The sequence below is a fragment of the Taurulus bubalis genome (assembly GCF_910589615.1).
Source record: "Taurulus bubalis genome assembly, chromosome: 4".
Classification (NCBI taxonomy): domain Eukaryota; kingdom Metazoa; phylum Chordata; class Actinopteri; order Perciformes; family Cottidae; genus Taurulus; species Taurulus bubalis.
Genome location: NC_136592.1, coordinates 15,821,479 through 15,840,406, shown reverse-complemented (window position 1 = coordinate 15,840,406; position 18,928 = coordinate 15,821,479). Strand labels below are relative to the sequence as shown.

Here is an 18,928-nt window from a genome sequence, read left to right as displayed (position 1 = left end):
CACAAAGAATTCACTTTAAATGTGTTCATTGTTTGGTCTGTTGGTTTCCAAATTAGGTTTGACGTTTTCCTCGTTTATTCTGAATTTAAATTAAAAACATCTTACAAACTTGAATCACATGTTTATACGATGACTTTGTCCTCAAGTATAAGTTAGGGTCGTCAAGAAAATGCTTTAAATCTTTCAGTCTCAATCCACGTGTTCACGTCAGCAAAAGAGTGTGACTTTAGATCCGGTTCTGTCCTCTAACATCTAAAATATTCATAGCAACGTAAACGCAAGTGACGAATACTGTGTGGAGATTTATATTCTAATGTTTTCAAAAAGATAGTGATCAGAGTTTTAGGAACACATACAATTTTATTTACAGCAGTCTCTTTGTACATGTTGGAGAAAGCTTCTGACTCACACACAGCGTTTACTACAAGCTGAATAATACACAGAAAGCAAGTGATATTTAAACATTTATCCTTGAGTGCATTTTAATTAGATTCAATGTTAATTGTGCCAATTAAACAGTGGCAGTGTGAGAGCTTTGGGACCTCCGTTGGAAGTCTGGAGGAGCTCAGAGTAAAGAAAAATCAGAAATGTAATGGTGGAAGTGTCCACATCTGGAGAGTAAGAACTGTATAACTCCAGACCCTAACAATGAGTATGAAAGCCTTTATTCAGGATGTGAAGAAGCAGAAAAACACCTTTGAGTCTCAACAAAGGCTTTTAATAACAGGAGTGGATTTGTACCTTTCTCTCCCTGATGGTGCAGGATTTCACCATTTTGCTTTTTTTAAACAAACTTGTACCTGCTAACTAGTTTCAGTGTTTTAAAAGTATGACCACACTTACATCACAGTGTATTTGTTAAACATATTTCACGTTATTCACAATCATCTTTGCAAGGTAAGACATATTTCTTATCATGAGAATTGTCATTGTAAAACTCATTTGAGGTTGAGTGGGTTCACTCTCAGCGAGCCTAATTAAAGTGCTTGCAAACAATAAATAAATAACTCCTCAATCTGTCTACTTCCTGAAGCGATGGTCACAAGTTCATTTTTCCTGAAATAAGAAGTATGTGCATTTCATTTAGATGCCAAGGCCATGCTCACTCAACTTTAAGACACCACTGAAACATATTATCACACCACATAAGCCACACTTCCTATCAGAACAAAGTGCGTTGTGTCTTTGAGATGCCTGGTTTGCATTTGCTACATGTAACTGCATGGAGGGGGCTAAGCAACCTTCTGTCAGTGTCCATGCATAATGATCAAACAGTCCGGTGTTGCATCACAGAAGAGGTAGCATTACAGTTGTGGGTGTAGGAAGCACAAACACCACAAGGAGGGCAGTCCCCATGATGAGTACACTGATTTCTATGCAGCTGTGAGACTAAACAGCCAGAGCTCAGTTTCACTTGAGAGACGATGCATTTCGCAGAAAGTTCGTGCTCATATCAACTAATCCATCAGATAGAGAGTACACACACTCAACAGTCTGACTCAACAACATCAGCTGATTGCTCCTGATGTCAAAGTGCAGTCCCAATGTCTCCATTAATACACGTACACGTTTCCAATAAGCTGCTGCACGTGTAAACAACAAGCCGTGCAGAGTTTTAAAAACAGAGTCCGTGTGGAGGAGACATTGACTCTTCGGGAAGGAGGAAAACTTCCCTCACCGTCGGCCTGTCCGCCAAACGCGTCAGTGTGCGAGAGCTGGAGTTAAGAGGGTTAGACACATCAGCTGGTCGGCGTGAGGCTGCAGTCGGTTGACTCACCTCACACTGTAAGTCCGAGACGACAACACGGAGTCATAATGTGGAGCTGATCCGATGATGAAGACTCCTCCGCTAGACAAATATGTCTGAAACCGCGCGGCGCCGTGACTAAAGTAAAACTTGACACCGCGGTAGGCTGACCTGCACCGTCTCGCAGGTGCCTCCCCTTTTCCTCTCCTCTCATCCACCCCTGGCCTCACATGTTACTACTCACTCCGACCGAGCGGTGTGGCGCACGAACAGCAGAGTTATTTTTCGCAGGAAGAACCATAGAAACCGGACGCGGCGCAGTCGACGTCACCTCTGCGTGAGTGCGCGTGTGACCCCCCTCCCACCGTCGCGAGCCGACACACGCACAAACTGACAGCAACCGGGATCGGGAGGACGACGGGCGGTCCTGTCCCGTCCGGTGTCAGGGTTCCGGTGGTACCAGAGGAAAACTCGCCGACCACGCAGCCCAAACAAGTAAAAAAAAAAAAAAAACACAAGCTCGCTCAGACGGAAAACTTACAATTCGCTCAACTTACCAGCTTCCTTTTACATCCTGCTCGACGCGGCTCGTTGTTGTCTCTGACCGCGGTGTTAGAACCGACGACGGCACGGCGAAGCGACTGAGAAAATGATTGGGGAGAATTGCTGGTTATAAATGGTCATGATACCCCTCTGGTGTGCCGCTGAGTGGTCCGTACGAGCCCCAGGAAATACGTCACGGCCGTGGACAAAGTGGAGACGGAGCAACACCTACTTACTGGCCAGCAGCGCTGCGACACCCCCACCTGCTGGTCACGAGCGGCATGTCAGCGGCATAATCCTCATCGTCAAACTGGCAACTGCCAAATAAGATATTTATTCCCAGATTGATGGGTTGTTCTTATGGTAAAATCACTTGATAGATAGCAACTTCAATGCCGGGAAAGGACATCTTCATTGACAAAACCGAGTTGTTAGTAGGCTACACAGACAATACAAGACATCTCTCTTTGGGTCAGATCAGCTGTTTGGGGGTCCCGGGCAAAAATAGCCTTTATGCATCTATTGACCACCAGACATTCCTCCCTGTCACTGTGTGTATGTACCTTGTCAACTCCAAGTTTTCACCAAGCACAAGGTAAGACTATACATGGAAGCTTTATTATTTATTTCTCCAGCCCAACAAATGGCCTACTCCTACGCTGGAATAAAACTATCTCCCAGGTGTATCAGACCCTTTATGACCATTTTGCTTCCATAAACTTTATTCAGAAACACCATATGGGCAAAAGCTTAATTAAGTTTCACTGTGTAGTTTACCAGTTCAGTAATACCATTGCACAGGTTGACTGTAATTATTGCAGTCACTCATCACTCATCTGAAATGCAGTACCACACTCAAGAAATACAAAATATCTGCATGCAGGAGGATTAGTGTATCCTTAGACTTACAGATACAGCAGGCCGGTCAATGTAGAAGTTTATAAAGTTAATAATTGATGAAACATACAGGAAGTATAAATGATGCAGTCAGAGAGGACACATTTTGTACTTGAAATCCACAGCATCTATGTAATGAAATTAAGAAACTATAGGTCTTAGAAGAAGGTGGAGGTCCCCATGGAGGTCACAGGCCCTGGTGGTAGGCAGTTATGTTACAGATGTGACAATGAAGGGAAAAAATATTTAAAAGGTATTTTACAACACCCCAGTGTCTGTAGTTTAAGGGAAATGTTTTAAGATAACTACGTGTTATTTAAGTCTATAACTTATCATCCCAAGTGAGTTTGCTCACATATTTGTTTGGAAAGCCCTCTGGCAAATAAAAATGAATCATTGCTTTTTCCTCTGATTGCTCTAACAAAAGGATAGTTAACATAGTTCAAGCATACAGTTATGAACATAGTGTCAAGCTCACATAAAAGTGAAACATGAAAAGCAGAGCACAATCAAGAGCAGTGTAAATTAAAGGACCAATGCACATAAAGAACAGACCAGTTAAAAATATTTATTTGAAGTACAAATATGATGATACCAAGGGAGGTCAAGGGGCAATTACATTGGATGCAGTATGTTAAATGAGTTGCCACAACAAGAGGCACAGGACCAGGGAGGATGTAGTAAAGCTGTCTGCTGCTGGAGCCGAGTTTCTCCCTGTGGAAGCAGACAAACAGAGTATTTATCATCACCTTATAAACACAACGGAAAAATTAAATTGGTGATTGGAAACAAGACTATTACCATAAAAGGATATGCACTCACAAACACACTGCGGTAAATGAAATAACTATAAAAGCCTCATTATGAAGGGGGTTATTAAAAGGACATTTTATCAGCATCATTTTTTTAAAGACCTCTCAGCTCCAGCAGGACGTCTCCTTCGTATCGAGTGAGTTCGACCGCGTGCCTTTGCTCCGTGTCCAGCTGGGCCCACTGCTGCTCAGAGATGGCCCACGCCTGCTCCGCACTCAGCCACGACATCTGAACTGCACTGAACACCACCTGACACACACACACACACACACACACACACACACACACACACACACACTCTTTGTAATTTGAGAGGAAACACTCTGCTTATATTTTGTCAAATCTTTTGACATTCTAAAAACATATCTCAATATTTAACACACACCACAATATTTAGGGTACACTGTCTATATCAAATACCTAATTCATACTTTCAATAGAAAAAATGAACAAACATTGTGTTGTAAAAAATGTAAAATTTGGTAGCTACATACTTCATGTTTGAAAAACATAATTGACATAATGTTTAGATAATCACAAAGTTGATAAAAGCACAATATATTTTCATTAAATCGTATGAAAAGATATTATAAAATATCTGCTCATAGTTGTTAAAAGGTCTTTTTCACAGCCAACATTTTGACATGTCATAGTAGAAAAGCTATTAGCATTAACAATGGCTCTGTTCTATTCAAGAGCCCCAGTTATTCAAGACAGAGTGACAGTGAGTTAGCATGTACAACAACAGGACCCTGAAACTAGGCAGCTACATGGAATTCAACTATATCTTTTACAGTTCACGAGACTAGGAAAAGTTAATTGCGAGTCTTAAAATCGAACCATTCAGCCAAATGCTTCAATGAGGCTCCTCATAGATGACTCTCTATGAAGCCAAACATTGTTCTGTAGGTTAGCCTGAATGAACGGCCAACAAATCATGGTTGAAACTTACTGCCATCTTTTTTGGTGACATCAGGGCGATGGCTTCAGGGGTGATTCCCTCCACTTGCTCTTGTACCAGAGCTGATAGCACCATGTCCTCCAAGCCCACTGGACAGAGACGCAAACACTGTCTAGTCAGATAATCAATGATCCTAATATCAAATCACAGGAAGTATAAGAGTTTTCCGAAAACATTTAAACCCTCAGGAATATTTTTAAGTGCAGCTATCCATCCAAAAGCTGTCGTTCTCTCCTCTCACCCTCCTCACTCTTTGAAGAAGAAAACAATTACAAAAACGTTTATCACAAAAAGCATTAAACCCTCCAGGGATATTATATTCCACTGTACCTGCCAGTGTCCCAATTTCGGTGAAAACTTCTGGTCCCCAAGCACTAACTGGACCAAAGGCCTCAGGTCTGGACAAACGGCTTGTCAACTCCTCCATCTGCTGCTCTGTGCATGGCAGGGACGTCTCCCGCAGGAACAGGACCGCCACACTGTAGAGTGAGGAAAATCATGTGGGACTTTATCCTCTTCTGCGGGTAGGCAAAATGTTTTATGAGGGTTGTGCTGCTAAGAAATGTGCACCAGCCTCTTGTTACTTAGCATCTGTTAGCAGGTGAATGTGAAACCAATTAAACACTCTCTGAAACCTAAAGCATTAGAATGATTCATCACGTTTTATCACTACTACTAAGTACTGATTTAAAACATACTTACTACCATATATGCAAATTAACAGTATTCGTCCCTTTTGGACTGTATATGTTCATCTTTGTTTATGCTCGTCTTTACTTTGATCCCCAAATCAATTTGATGACGTATTGCGGAGTGGGAGCCTTCTTTTAGCAACCATTGTTTAGTGTTATGTGCTAGAGTAAGTGTATACTTCATGTATTTGGCTGACCTGAGATTGTAGGGGTTCAGTTGTTTGATTTCTGAGGGATAGAGACCACACATCAGATGGCCAAATGTTGCCAGATCAACAGCTGTTAACTGCTCCACTTTCAGTTTGCGTTTCCGCATCATACCTAAAATCACCGCTCTCATCTGTGAAAGAACAAACCAAAAATGTAAAACACACGAATTGACATGTTAAAGTCTTCAGGAGGAGATTGTTTCAATTACTTGAAGTTTTACATCAGAATGAAAAACTCAAAACCTTTTTCGGGCTCCAGTCTGTCAGTGTCCCCAGATGTGCCAACACACCAAGATCAGTGATGCTGGCGTCCTGCAGGTCTCTTTCTCCCATCTCAGTCACCACGGGTCCCAGAGCCAGCACCTCTTCTGCTCTCAGCTCTCTCACCGGACTGAAGGACTGGATTGAGTGAAGAACCAGAACATGTTTCAACCACAGATTATGTTGCTGTGAAAACACTACACGTTTTACTCGGCTGTCCTTGTCTCTCAAGGTTGGATTATCAGCCAGGATTCAACACACAAAAAAGGAATTCTCAGACATCAAGTCCCAATGTTAAAGGCTGATGCATTTTTACCAACAATTGTGTTGTAATGTTTAGATACGTCTGATGGGGGAAAGAACTGCTGCCCCACTTTGAGGAAAGATGATGATCTGAGGTCTTTCACAGTTTTACTGACCTTCTTGAGTTTCAGCCACAGTGCTCGGCGCTGCTCAGAGCTCATTGAAGCGTCCTGCGCGAAAACTTCTACACACTGTTTCAGATCTTCCTGTGACATACGGCTGAGCTGAGCTGATGTCCAAGCTGATGGAAACGTCCCTCTGATGTCTGCACAGCTTGGAACTGGCACTGCTCGAAGAGACGGCAGTGAAATCAGCGCAATGATAGGAATGAAAACGTACACAAAGCATTACACACAGTATCACAATAGCACTACAAGATACAATCAAATATATTTAACCTTTTGATTTCCTGCTCCGTGCTTTGACAATCCCTCGAATGAGACTCTGAGTTAGCCGTCTCTGACGAAGCTGGTCCATACACTGAGTCACACAAACTCCACCCACCACACTGTCCCCCCAGCGACTTTGACCCACCAGGACCTGCTCCACTGTGTCTTTGTTCAACACTGTCTGCACAGGGGAAACACATATCATCATACTAAGCCTTAGAAAAAGTTAAGTGGAATGAAATGAATGATTTGCTTGGCTTGATGCTTTTGTGTGCTTACCAGTGGGATGGAGTTTATCTGCTTTGTTGAGAGAGAAAACACCAGCCTGCCCAAATGCTCCACATCCCCAACTTGCCATTTGGATGGCTCCCTGACAAGCAATATACAAAGCTTACCATTACTGCTGTTTCATAATCCATGTCTTAATGCAAGCATGCTTTCCTGTCTGGCATTTTATTTATTGTAGACTGCATACAAACTATTTAACTACTTTTATTCTACCAATCTACACTAGGTGCGGAAGGTGTTTTGTTCTCAATAACTTATTTATTTATGGTTTATTTATTAGGGATAACTTGTCAATCATAATTTCCCATAGAAATCAGCACTGCCTGGTTCAACATTCCCATCAGCCTCAGCTGTACTTTGTATTTCCCGCTGATCAGTGAATTTTTTTAAATAACGATGGAAATGAAGCTCTCAACATATTATTGACTTAAGTGTCATAATCTGGATATGTTATCGTTTCTCCTGCGTTTTTTTTTTTTACCCGAGCAGGTCTTTTTGGGTGAGCAGTGCACTAATATCTCTCAGAGCCTCTTTAGGAAAGCAGAAACTTCTCATCTCCTCCAGCCGCAGAGCTAGTGCTCTTCTGTCCACCAGAGCCAAACTGTCCCGGTCCAAGAAAGGCAGTAAAGGCCCCAGGATGTCCAGAGTGGTGCCATCAATCTCCCCCTCAGCCTGATAGGAGCCCTGCAGAGCATCACATACAGTCAGGGATTTCACATCGATATGACTTCACTCGTGTGAAAAGCTTTTAGGGGATGCAGCAAGTTAGGTTCTGAATCTGTTTCTCTTTTTGTATGTAGAAGCCTAAACCAATAAATGTAGTTTGTTTTTTGCACCACATTAATGTGATAATACACATCAAATAGATGAGTCACCATCACTGATGCAACCGCTGATTCAATTCAACTAGAAATAGCATCTCTAAATTCCTGTTCTGAGTGCTCATATTGCTGGTTTATCATCTTAATAACCCCAAAGTTAATTTAGGATTTCTATTTGGTGGCTGATCACACTTTTCTACCTGAATAAAGCAATGTGTCAAGCCCTGCACATCATGTAAGAATATGCAGTAAACGCAGTATTTGCATAGTTTATGTTGGTGTTTTACCAGCTCAGTTACAGCCTTCTCAGCTAAATTTGTCTGCTTGTAATGCGGCATTCTCAGGAAATCAGCAAAGTGTGCATGAATGTGGTCCAGAATGGCCCTGAAGGATGCATTGGAGAGGTCCTCTATCATCGTCACGCTGGAAAAGAGCAGAGCAGAGGTGTAAATGTAGTTCACTTTGGATAAACTGTGAAATATTTTACGTTTAGTAAGGAGATACTTACGGTATAGTTGCAGCAAACCCAGAGCTTAAAGCACTGAGGTTGATTTTAGGTTGTTCCCTCAATTCCTCTACGAAACATTTTCGCTGGTAACACAGCCAAAACACATCTGAACTTGTTACAATGAAACGTGATTTTGTAATTTGATACGGAAATATAGAAACAACAAACTAATTGATCTGGTATAAGAGTTTGAGGAGTGCTAAATTATTTGTTCCTCACCAGAGCAGGTCTCATGCCTCCAGGCAGCTCACTGACAAACTGAAGCAGCTCGGCAGAATCTGAATCGTTGCTCCAAAGCCTCAGAAAGTCACAACTCATGCCACTGGCAATATGACCCAGCTCCCTAGAAGTAAAGGACAGGTTGTTATTTCAATTGTTTATTGAGTGAGTATCAGACCTGAAAATTACTTTTGAATCTTTATTTCTGTCTGCAGGTAAAATTGCTTAATGATTAAAACCATAGATCTGAATGCTCTGGTGCAATATGCCCTTACTTACCTCACCATCTTGCTGGTAATGTTTTTTAATTTGTGGATCTTTTTGAACAAAAGCTGAGCCTGTGCAGATAAAAATGAAATGGTGTCAAAGCCGGCAATTGGTGTGAGTAAAAGTGTGAGTATTAACATCGTGATACTAGGAAAAACAAAAAAATTGCTTCTGTTGATCCTGTTTCAGAGGATGTTTTGAGGCTCTATGGGTGAGTTACTGTTGTAATCCCGTAAAAATAAAATGAATATGCTTTGTGAAGCACAAACTTGTACAAGCCAGCTTTCACCTGGGTGAGTGCTCGATGCTTAAAGCTTTATAGAAATATCACTTTAAGGATGTCAAGTGCAACACTTTGGTCCAGAGCAAGACATTTTAACCATGACTGTTCAAACTGCTGTGGAAGTTGATATTCCTGATATTTGGCACACTGAATATTCACACAAGATTCCTCTTTTTGATAAGACCATTACTCTGCCTTTAAAACCTGCATTAGACTCAAACATTCATGTTTCCCTAAGGATGACCTATATCTATTTTAAACACTCCATAAACTTTAATTTTGTGCTACTCTCAGACCAAGACTGGCGTATTAAAACTTAATAAACGTATGTCTCTTTAACTATGCAAACATTAATCTTGCAATTTATCCCTCAAACTGACTATCAAATCTGTGTGGCACAAATAACACAGGGTATAGAAGCATTTAACTTTAAATTCAAATATAATGTTTCTATATCAATTGTCACAATATATTTCAGTGCAGCTACTAACCGAAAGGGCACTCTTTGTTGAATTGACTGAGGTCTTGTTAGGCCAAGAACTGGAGGTGAAACACACTCTTTGCTGTGACAAAATCCCTTTAAGGTAGCCATTATTAATTCATGCTACACTCCTCCACACCATTGTACTACATCCAAACTAATTAGCTTGATGGCAGCTGATGCGTGTGGAGTATTAATATCCTGAAAGGCTCATCTGAACCATATCCAATGAGTTGCAGATTAATGGGACCGAAGCTGGTAACATCTTTAGTCAGAGAACTGCCAACCCATTGTTGTCATATCAATGCAGTGTGAAATAGCACACGAAGGTAGGTTAAAGGAAAATATGCACCTGCTGTGGCGACCAGTGTATGTCTCTGTACAGGCTGACATCTCTCAGGATTGTTTCTCCATTTAAGGTTTCTGTCAGCTTCCTCAGAGGGACGAATGGTAAGAGACAGTTTGACTGCTGAGTGATGTTCTGCGAGTATCTGTGCAGAGCCTATTGACACAAAACACTGTAAATTTAAACTTTGAAACCTTAACAGGCAACACAAATCAGATTATACATATGTAGATCAAATGAACACTCTCTTAAACCATTGTGCATGATTAGCTGGATACAACATTAGATTGGATTAATGTATCTCAGACTGCAGTTTTTAGTTTTTACTCATTTTCCAGTAAGTTGTATCTGCTAGAAAGGAAATATGATCCATTGCACCTTTATTGTGTCAATCTACTCATCATGTGACAAGGTGAGCCACAGCTAATTGTAGGGATGAAATAGATAGAAGCTGCGTCACCTCCTGCATTACATTGTATAGCATGGCTCTGTGCCCGGGCTTAAGCTCAGCTAGCAACATCTTCCAGCACTGGCAGTGGGCGGCTTCACTAATCTCAGGCCAACAGAGGTCTTTGAGCACAGCAGGAGACAGACCAGAGAGTAATGGCTTCAGTCTGCACAGTTTTTCCATGGTGAGCTGGCAGGAGGACAAACACAGTGATGAAAGTGTGGTTGGAGGAAATTCAGCAAAATAATATTTAGAAAATGTCTACTTACAGAGGTGTCCTTTGAAATCTTGGATAACATTTGAAAAGCCTGAGGAAAGTATTCAAAAGATTAACACACATGCAAACAGAAATATACAAGTGTTCTTTTCTTCAGAAACTTGGATGATAATTAAGGCGACACACCTCAAGCAAAAACATTGTTTAATATACAGGTTAATTTTGAAATTTTGCTTTCATAACATGTCTTCTTTCAGACTAGTGGAATTAGCACATCCATAATACACATTTAGGTCTTTATTTTACTACTTTGTCTATTTGTTTCTGTAGATTTCTCCTAAATTTACCAAAAGTTAACATCAGAAAATCTGGCATTTGCATATTTTAAACATACAATTTCAGAAACTCGTAAGACATAAAAGACATATTAGTTCACCTTTAATGTCTTGCAAAATTTGTGCCATTTTACAATACACATCTTTAAAGGATGGAGGATCTCCACTTCAGTAGCACTGATACCAGACTTCAGTTTCACTCCTATCTATATACTGAAGGTTTATACAAAAGAGTATGTTCATAAATCATTCATAATCTGATTTATAGAACATTTTATTCATAAAAAAGGCTAACAATTCTTCCAATATATTTGTATGGCTATTGTTTTTCTGATTTATGAAGTGATAAAATATTTTGGGGGATTTTCCAATCAAATTTAGAAAGTTTAATGGAAATGCAATTAATCGTTATACATTTACAGTTACATTGGAAACCTACAGCTTACTAATATATACTACAGTCGCATTTAACAACTTCACCAACGATAATAATGACAAGAAGTCACAAAGAAAATCAAATTATCCTGCTAACCTGTGCTGGAGAATATCTGTGTAATCCTGGTTGTGAGAGGATTTCCAAGAGAAGCTGTGAGGGGAGCGACAGCAGGAGGGAAGCTCCTAACTGAGGGAGCAGACTGCTGAGGGCTGACAGCTCTGTGGGGGCCATGCTGCTGACGTTCAGGGTCTCGGCGGCTGGTATCAACCAAGAGGACAGCTGTCCATAAAACACAAATAAACTAGTAAAACTTCCGGATGTTAGTGGTTTGAAGCAGATTTTCTGCAAAGGACTAAAGAACACGTGCTACTTGCCCTGCCACTGGTACTTATGAACCCCTTTGACATGCACTGAGCCAGCTGCTGCCACAGAGCCAAGGACACGGCTGAGTCCTGAAGAAATGAACCCAGCTCCACGGGATCCAGGTAACATGCAAGGACCCCTAACCTGCAAAACCACATTTGCTGTCACTTTGGTCTCTTTTGGGGTATTTTTTCCTCTATTGAATAGTAGACAGAGAATGAGGAGAAAGATCATTTATGTACTTCTCCATACCTTAAAGCCCCACACAAAGACAACAACCTAAATCATTGGTGCCAATCTTGGACGTAAGTGACCTGAGGGGTCATGTCAACTTGGGAAAAAAACAAGTATATCAAATTGGAGATGCCGAAGCTTTTTTGTTTAAAAAGCCATACCATGGCCAAACACAAATACAAATCAACACCAACTGCAGGACTTATGCTCTGAATATGAACCATCACCGTGGAAACATATGGGAGAACAGAGGACTCACCTTTGAGTGTGTCTGAGGTGATCATAAAGACCAACATACATAAACACAAAGTGGGTCCTACCTCGGTATGGTATCACTGGTCAGGTTCTTCTGCTTGCTGAAGAGCGTCCGGAGCACATGGCGCCCCCTTACACCATCCAGACTGCTGTTGCCAAGTAACTCTACCAGAGGAGTAAGCTAAAGAAGACAACAAATACAATGTTGAAACAAGGAAAAACTAAATGTAAGTTGGTGTTTGATGATGGTGGAAGGCACTTTTCTTCAAACTCTCACATCAGAGTTTATCTTGGTTTATCTTGGTTGAGACTGGTGACTGAAGGCCAAAGCAATGATTCAGTTATCTTTAATACTAAATTCATTCTCTGGTCCTTGTGTCCAGTATGAAAGCGTCTGTTTCTATATATATTTATTTAGATGTTGTCTTTATTTTGTCATCCGTACAAATGTAAGCAGCCCAGTGAATGGCTTTACTATTTACCTGACCTTGTCTGAGATGACTAACGTCTGTGAGAGATATACAGCAGTTATGTAAAGAGTTGTACCTGTTGTGATGTCAGTTGCTGGAAATGACTGACTGGCAGGTAAGGCAGAAGCGGGAGGATGGAACTGAGAAAGTATGGTGGCCATGTAGGGACATCACCCACCACACTCGACTGCAGGAGTCTTTTTACAAAGGCCTTTTTCTGCAGCGACTTCATCTCCGAGCTGTGGTCACGAATGGCTGTCAACCTAAAGAGTAACTCAGAAGCTGTTAGCATCAGGAAAGTAAGATATATCAAAACTAAACGCAAAGTTCTGTTGCTTGTGTCAGTGACTCACACGCTGTCGTTGACTATCAGGGAGGCTGGGAAGCTCATGATGTCAGAGACAGACATGAAGGGGATGAACTGAGACAGGTCCACAAACAATTCTGGGGTCACCCGGGGGAACTTATGAATAAAAGCAGCAGTCATTGTTTCCATGGCCTGCAACTCTTTTTGTGACACCTGACAGAGAAAACAAAAGAGCGGGGCAGAAAGTGATTGTGTTCAATTGTTGGCTGTGACATAGATTCAAATAAAATAGATACAACACAAGAGAGCACAACAGAATAGTCAATAGAGGGATTTAACCCTGGACAATTAGCTTAATATAACGTGTTAATATAAAGTGTCAATGAGTTTGAAAACAAACCTGGCCGGTTTCAACTTGTAGCTGGTCCCAACTTTGATGCATATGAGACAGAAATCTCTTCACAGCATCTTTTTCAGCAGACATCACTAGAGTGCGAATGCTGTCCCTCGGCATCTGGAGGTACTCCTGGTGAGATAAAGTGAATCACCTCAATATAATATTCAGGGAACTTGTTGTTGAAGTTTACATTCGAATGTAGCTGCATAGGCCACTACCTGCAGCAGAAACCTCAGAGCAGAAGAGTTGTCGTCCCGCTGGATGAGGTCCCATAAGACAGGCTGATGTAACAGTAAAAACAAGTTATTCACTCTTTGCTCAGTGTGTGAGAGTATGTCTGTGTGTGAGTGTGCCAGTCAGCTATCTTACACTGAAGCAGCTCAGTAGATCCTCTTTTAGAGTGGTGTTTTGCTCTCTTCGGAGAAAGACTCCCACGGTGTGCAGGACACTCATGGAGGCTTCTGGTTGCAATGTGGCCCAAGAGGTGTTGTCAAGGAGACTGGAGAGGAGGATAGCCTGACCCAAACCTTGTCTCGCCTCTCTTTCCCCCTCATCCAGACCCGAAGAGAGGCCTACCATGAAGTCCAGGACTCGCAACACATATCCCAGCGCCACTAAAAACCCTTCACGCTCCCCTCCCTCAACCTCACACACACTCAGCTTGTGTAGAGCTTCCACCAGCAGTGGAGCCGGGTCCACACACAGCTGTGATGTGTCAAACTCATAGGGCGCCGGGAGCATGTCAAAAAACCTCTGCAGGAGGCACTTCTTGCCCTCCAGTTCTTCCTGCAGATCAGCACAGAAATCAGCAAACTGAGGCATTGCTCTTAACAGCTGATTGAAGAGTGTGGCATTTAGACAAATGTACTCTCTCAATCCATGTGTCTGCTCACAGAGCTCAAGGAGGGTGAAGTTGGTGAAATGATGCACAGCCCACGCCCTGTACTGACAAGTCTCCTCAACGGTGTCAACAAGGGAGAAGTTGTGGATTTTAGAGCAGTACACTGCGGCCCAGCTGCCCCCTGGCAAGGTCTGGTGCGAGTCAGGGGACTGTCTCCCGCACACAGCTGAGATCAGGACGGAGTTGTTGGGAAAGAAGCAGTGCCTGAAAGTCTCGGCACTGAGCAACCTGTTGCCCAACTGGGCCACACAGTTCTCATCGAGTACCGGACTTTCTATTGCCTCACCTGTCAGCTGCACACACAGGTCGTCTATACTTGTCAGGTTAAGAAAATGGTAGTCCTTTGTCACTGCAGCCTGCAAATATTCAAGTTAGAATGAGTACAAATTAAGTAGAATGAATTATTAATTAAAAAACAAACAATGCACAAGTACATATACACAGCATGTCCTCATACGCCTTCATGCCACAGATATTTAGCAAAATATTATCGTAAAACACATACAAAAAATTATCTATTACCTGATGTGCTTTCTGCAGCCAGAAAGAGGAGTTGGCACAGACTGTGTTGTTGAATTCATGGGCAAAGAACTCGCTGCAGACATGAACCCAAAGGAAGTCCTCCTCAGCAGCAGACAGGTACCAAGCTGCATCAGAGCATGTGGCATGCAAGTCGAGCCCCAGCTGGGCCTCTGCAGGATCAACTGACCCGTTCTCCCCTTCAAATAGTTTACAGTAGAGGAACACAGTGAAGTTGGAGACGCCTGTCAAGCCTGGGATGGATTCATTACACGCTGCCTCCAGGATTTCTATAGAGGTGGAGTACTCAATCTCTCTCTGCTGGTTGTAGCTCTCTCTCGTTCTGACTGCTTGTGGCTGGTTTAGCTGGGAGGGATGAGGTGTGGAGAGGTCATGAAGGTGTTTTTGTTTGGAGATTGTTCGTGTAGAGGGGCCTTTTTTTTTAGATAATCTCCATTCATCTGCTTTAGTAGGGGGGCAGGACAGCAATGGAAATGAGCTTGGGAGACCCTGGGAACCCAAAGCCTGAGTGTTCCACGTCACATTATGTCTTATGCCCCTACATGTACATGGACAAAACAATGGAAGAAATATGAATCTAGTTTTGCTTATCATTTACTATCATATATTTGGACTGCAATCATATAGTGGTTTAAAATACCTTACCATAAGATCAGTTGTCTAAGGTCACCTTGGAAAAGACAAATAAGAAGCAAATATTAACAGAAAATCAAAGGAAAAGAGTGTTGGAAAAAGCAACTGCCTCCGCAGTACACAACCATGCCTGGTGTACAGTGCAGCTCAGTTAACAATGCCCAAGATATAGTGTTACTGGCATCAATGAGAGGATAAAGAGATTAGCTGGGCTAACAACAGATGCTTTCACCGGCCATGATGATTATAAAGATTTTAAAGCAGTGTCAGTCACTGTCACTGTCTCTCCTGTAGCTTTCAGGTGAAACCAGGGCCAAACGTATGAGGCTATTAACAAGGGGTTTTCCTCTGTGAATGACAACAAATACACTCTAAACAATGCATGATTTACTTCTACACCTAAAATACATTTGAATAGACCTGTTTATTAGTTAGCACACTAGCATTCTTTCAAGAATCAACCTCTAAAGCAAACTTTTACATGTATAAGTGTATCAACATAGCAGCATCTGCCATGTGAACTATAATTGAAGGATGCTCTTTCATAATTAGCTAATGGTTCTATAATCAGATTGTGTGTCTGCATGTAACTTAAACAACACTTAATGATTAGCCAGGTTTTTAACTGTGCTTTTTGTATAATTTCAACAAGTTATTATCTCTTATGAGGCCAACAGCTCCACATACTCACCAACTGAGCATCGGCTCCGAGCATTGGGCTGTGGTACATCCACCAGTCTGCTGACATCATCGAGCAGCGCCATGGTAACTCGTGAGACTTTCTGCCTCAGGTTACCGTAGACAGAACTACCCACCCTGTGCAGGAGGCCCCTCCTTAACCCATCCAAACTCTGCACCAGAGCTAAATTTTTCTGTGCCACGTGGCCACCTCGCTCTCCTCCACCTGAACGTGATAACGCCTGCAGCAGGAAGCTTTGCATGGAGTCTGGATCATCCTCAGTTGTCATCGTATCTTCCAGAGATGCATTTACAGACAACCCATCCTGCCTCATGGCCTCAGGAGGCAAGCTGAAGGGCTTTAAACGTCCAAATACACTTGAGCTCCTACTGTGGTCAGCACCTTCCCCTGCTGGGTGTAAACTGACAACAGGCTTCCAGCTGCGTGTTTCTAGGAAACGTAGCAGCTGCTGAAGCCAGCTTACAGAGAAGGCACAGTCGCTATGACCCTTTAGAGCACAGATGAAGCCCTGCAGGCCTGCACTGGCCTGGCCATAGGTCCCACTGAGCACAGCCTGAAGCGTAGCTTCAAATACAGCGCTCACTGTCCTCCAATTCTGAGAGAGGAAAGTCAAGAGAGGCCTGTGGGACTGACGCTCGGACAGACTGATCAGACTCTGCAGCAGCCCCAGAAGCCAGTCCCAGTGAGGGCTGCCCCTCAGTGACAAAAACCAGTCCTGCACTCTGACGCTGGGTCGGGGTGGGACACGGCCGTTCCACTGGTTCATTGCAGCACTCCCTTCAGACTGGAGGAAGTAATGCAGCACTTTCTCCCACAGCTGCTCCTCGTCCGCCGGTGCCTCCTCCAGCTCAGAACCCATCTCTTGGAGGTACAGAGAGATGTTGTAGAGGAAGCCGGAGAGGCGGTGCCTGTCAATTGGCTTGTTTAAGGAAGGCAGGTTCTTGCTTGGAAGTACACCAAGTGCTTTTAGGCTCCCCATGATATTCCTCACCCAAGGGAGCACCGACTGGTCCTCGTGTGGTTCTGGAGAAGCTTTCTGAGAATTCCAGCCACTTCCTGTACTCCATTTTGAAAATATCTCCTTAAGAATAGCGTCTCTCTGTTCCTCTTTACCACCTCCTGAAAGAGTCCCATAAGAGACAGCTAAAGCTAGGAACATATGTTTGTGTAAACACATAAATATTGTATTTAGTGAAACGTTTTAATGGTGCACTCACCTGTCTTCTCAGGGGATCCTTGTCCCAGTAAAACAACACAAACTATGATGCTTGTAAATGTAAGAGTGGCCATCCTTGGCCCTTTCTCTGCCATTTTCATCTCATGGCAGCATGCACAGTGACACAGTGGTGTCGCATCTTTCCATTCAGGCTGTTTTTCCTATTGATTATATTTTTTTTAAAAAGTGAGTGTATTTAAACGGAGGCTGTGTTTTTTTTCCATTTCCAGCAATGCGGTAGACTCAAGGAGTAGAGTATCTCAATTGAGAGGGGCTATTAAACCTTAATGACTGGCCACCACGTCACCGTACCACTCTCACTGCATGTTTACTAAAACAAGTATCGGTAATGTACTTAACTATGAGACAATGGCACAGGCTATAGCTATAGATAGGTCCTAATGTGATGTGACCAAAGAGAAGTTAGGAATTTGAGGCAAGATATTCCCACACACAGTTAAATATACAGTTCTTAAAGAGATCACAGTTTGACCAGAATAGTAAAAGATACGTCAGTGGTAACTCACAATAATAAATAACTTGAGAAAAGTAAATTAAAAACTCACCAACAGTTACAATCCATTAGTTTCTCAAGTATCCGTTCAAGCTTTTATCAGCATCTCTAACTCCACGGCATCAACACACTCAGAGCTTTTGAGTCTCTCTCTCTCTCTCTTTCTCTCTCTCTCTCTCTCTCTCTCTCTCTCTCTCTCTTTCTCTCTCTCTCTCTCTCTCTCTCTCTCTCTCTCTCTCTCTCTTACATGCTCCATGAGTTTAATATAGTTGACTTGCTACCATATGCTGCTTAGCCATTTTCTATGACAATGTGCAGAAAAGAGAGAGCTTGGGTGTACATAATCACTTGAAACAGGACGTTTCTCTTCATCTTTAAAGTCCCTTTATATGTTCATTATTTTGGTTTGTGTTCAGTATTTTGGGCCATCATGAGGCTACAGGAAGGTCACAGCACTCAGCTAGGTGCTCAAACACGGTGAAAATCTGGATCATGTTAATCACACCCAGGATATCTATCCCATTCTCTAGCTGTCTGATGTATCCCACTGACTGATTCCCTATTGAGCTGTCTCTCAGCTGGGACCCATCTTGTGACTCTGGGTTTGTTAGGGGTGTAGTCTTACCAACGGGGCCGGGCCAGCAGAGACTGTGCAGGCTGTCACTGTTTAGACACATTCATCCCTCGGTCAGGCAGACTTACAATTGAGCCCTGTGCAAGGGCACAGCAGCCGGCTCCCCAGAGTCAGACCACTGTCTGCAGGCCCTGAAACCCAAGAGGGCCGAGTGAAAGGACCACCCCCTCCCTCCACTTGCTTTAGCTGTATGATACTGTGGCCTGCACTGGGACAATATCTTCCTTCTGTATTATTGATACAGCAGGGAACAGCGATCACTCAGTGAAACTGGGCTCGATTCACCACAGGAATATTCAA

The 18,928-nt window shown here is 42.7% G+C and overlaps 1 protein-coding gene across 1 annotated transcript; it reads right to left on the bottom strand.

Moving 5' to 3' along the window:
- Positions 1 to 3,786: 3,786 nt before the first annotated feature.
- On the bottom strand, positions 3,787 to 17,581 carry LOC306735081 (stereocilin; the record flags this gene model as incomplete). The annotated part of the gene is made up of 29 exons (XM_079216518.1): positions 3,787 to 3,901; positions 4,102 to 4,249; positions 4,953 to 5,050; positions 5,292 to 5,440; positions 5,851 to 5,993; positions 6,106 to 6,261; positions 6,543 to 6,712; positions 6,825 to 6,996; positions 7,095 to 7,185; positions 7,585 to 7,787; positions 8,212 to 8,347; positions 8,433 to 8,515; positions 8,652 to 8,775; positions 8,931 to 8,989; positions 10,035 to 10,184; positions 10,489 to 10,665; positions 10,746 to 10,784; positions 11,561 to 11,743; positions 11,839 to 11,971; positions 12,382 to 12,497; positions 12,863 to 13,049; positions 13,140 to 13,306; positions 13,494 to 13,619; positions 13,709 to 13,771; positions 13,860 to 14,747; positions 14,914 to 15,469; positions 15,577 to 15,601; positions 16,256 to 17,383; positions 17,482 to 17,581. 29 exons carry the CDS (start codon positions 17,579 to 17,581, stop codon positions 3,822 to 3,824), a joined length of 5,850 nt encoding a protein of 1,949 aa, XP_079072644.1. The 3' UTR covers positions 3,787 to 3,821.
- Positions 17,582 to 18,928: the final 1,347 nt, after the last annotated feature.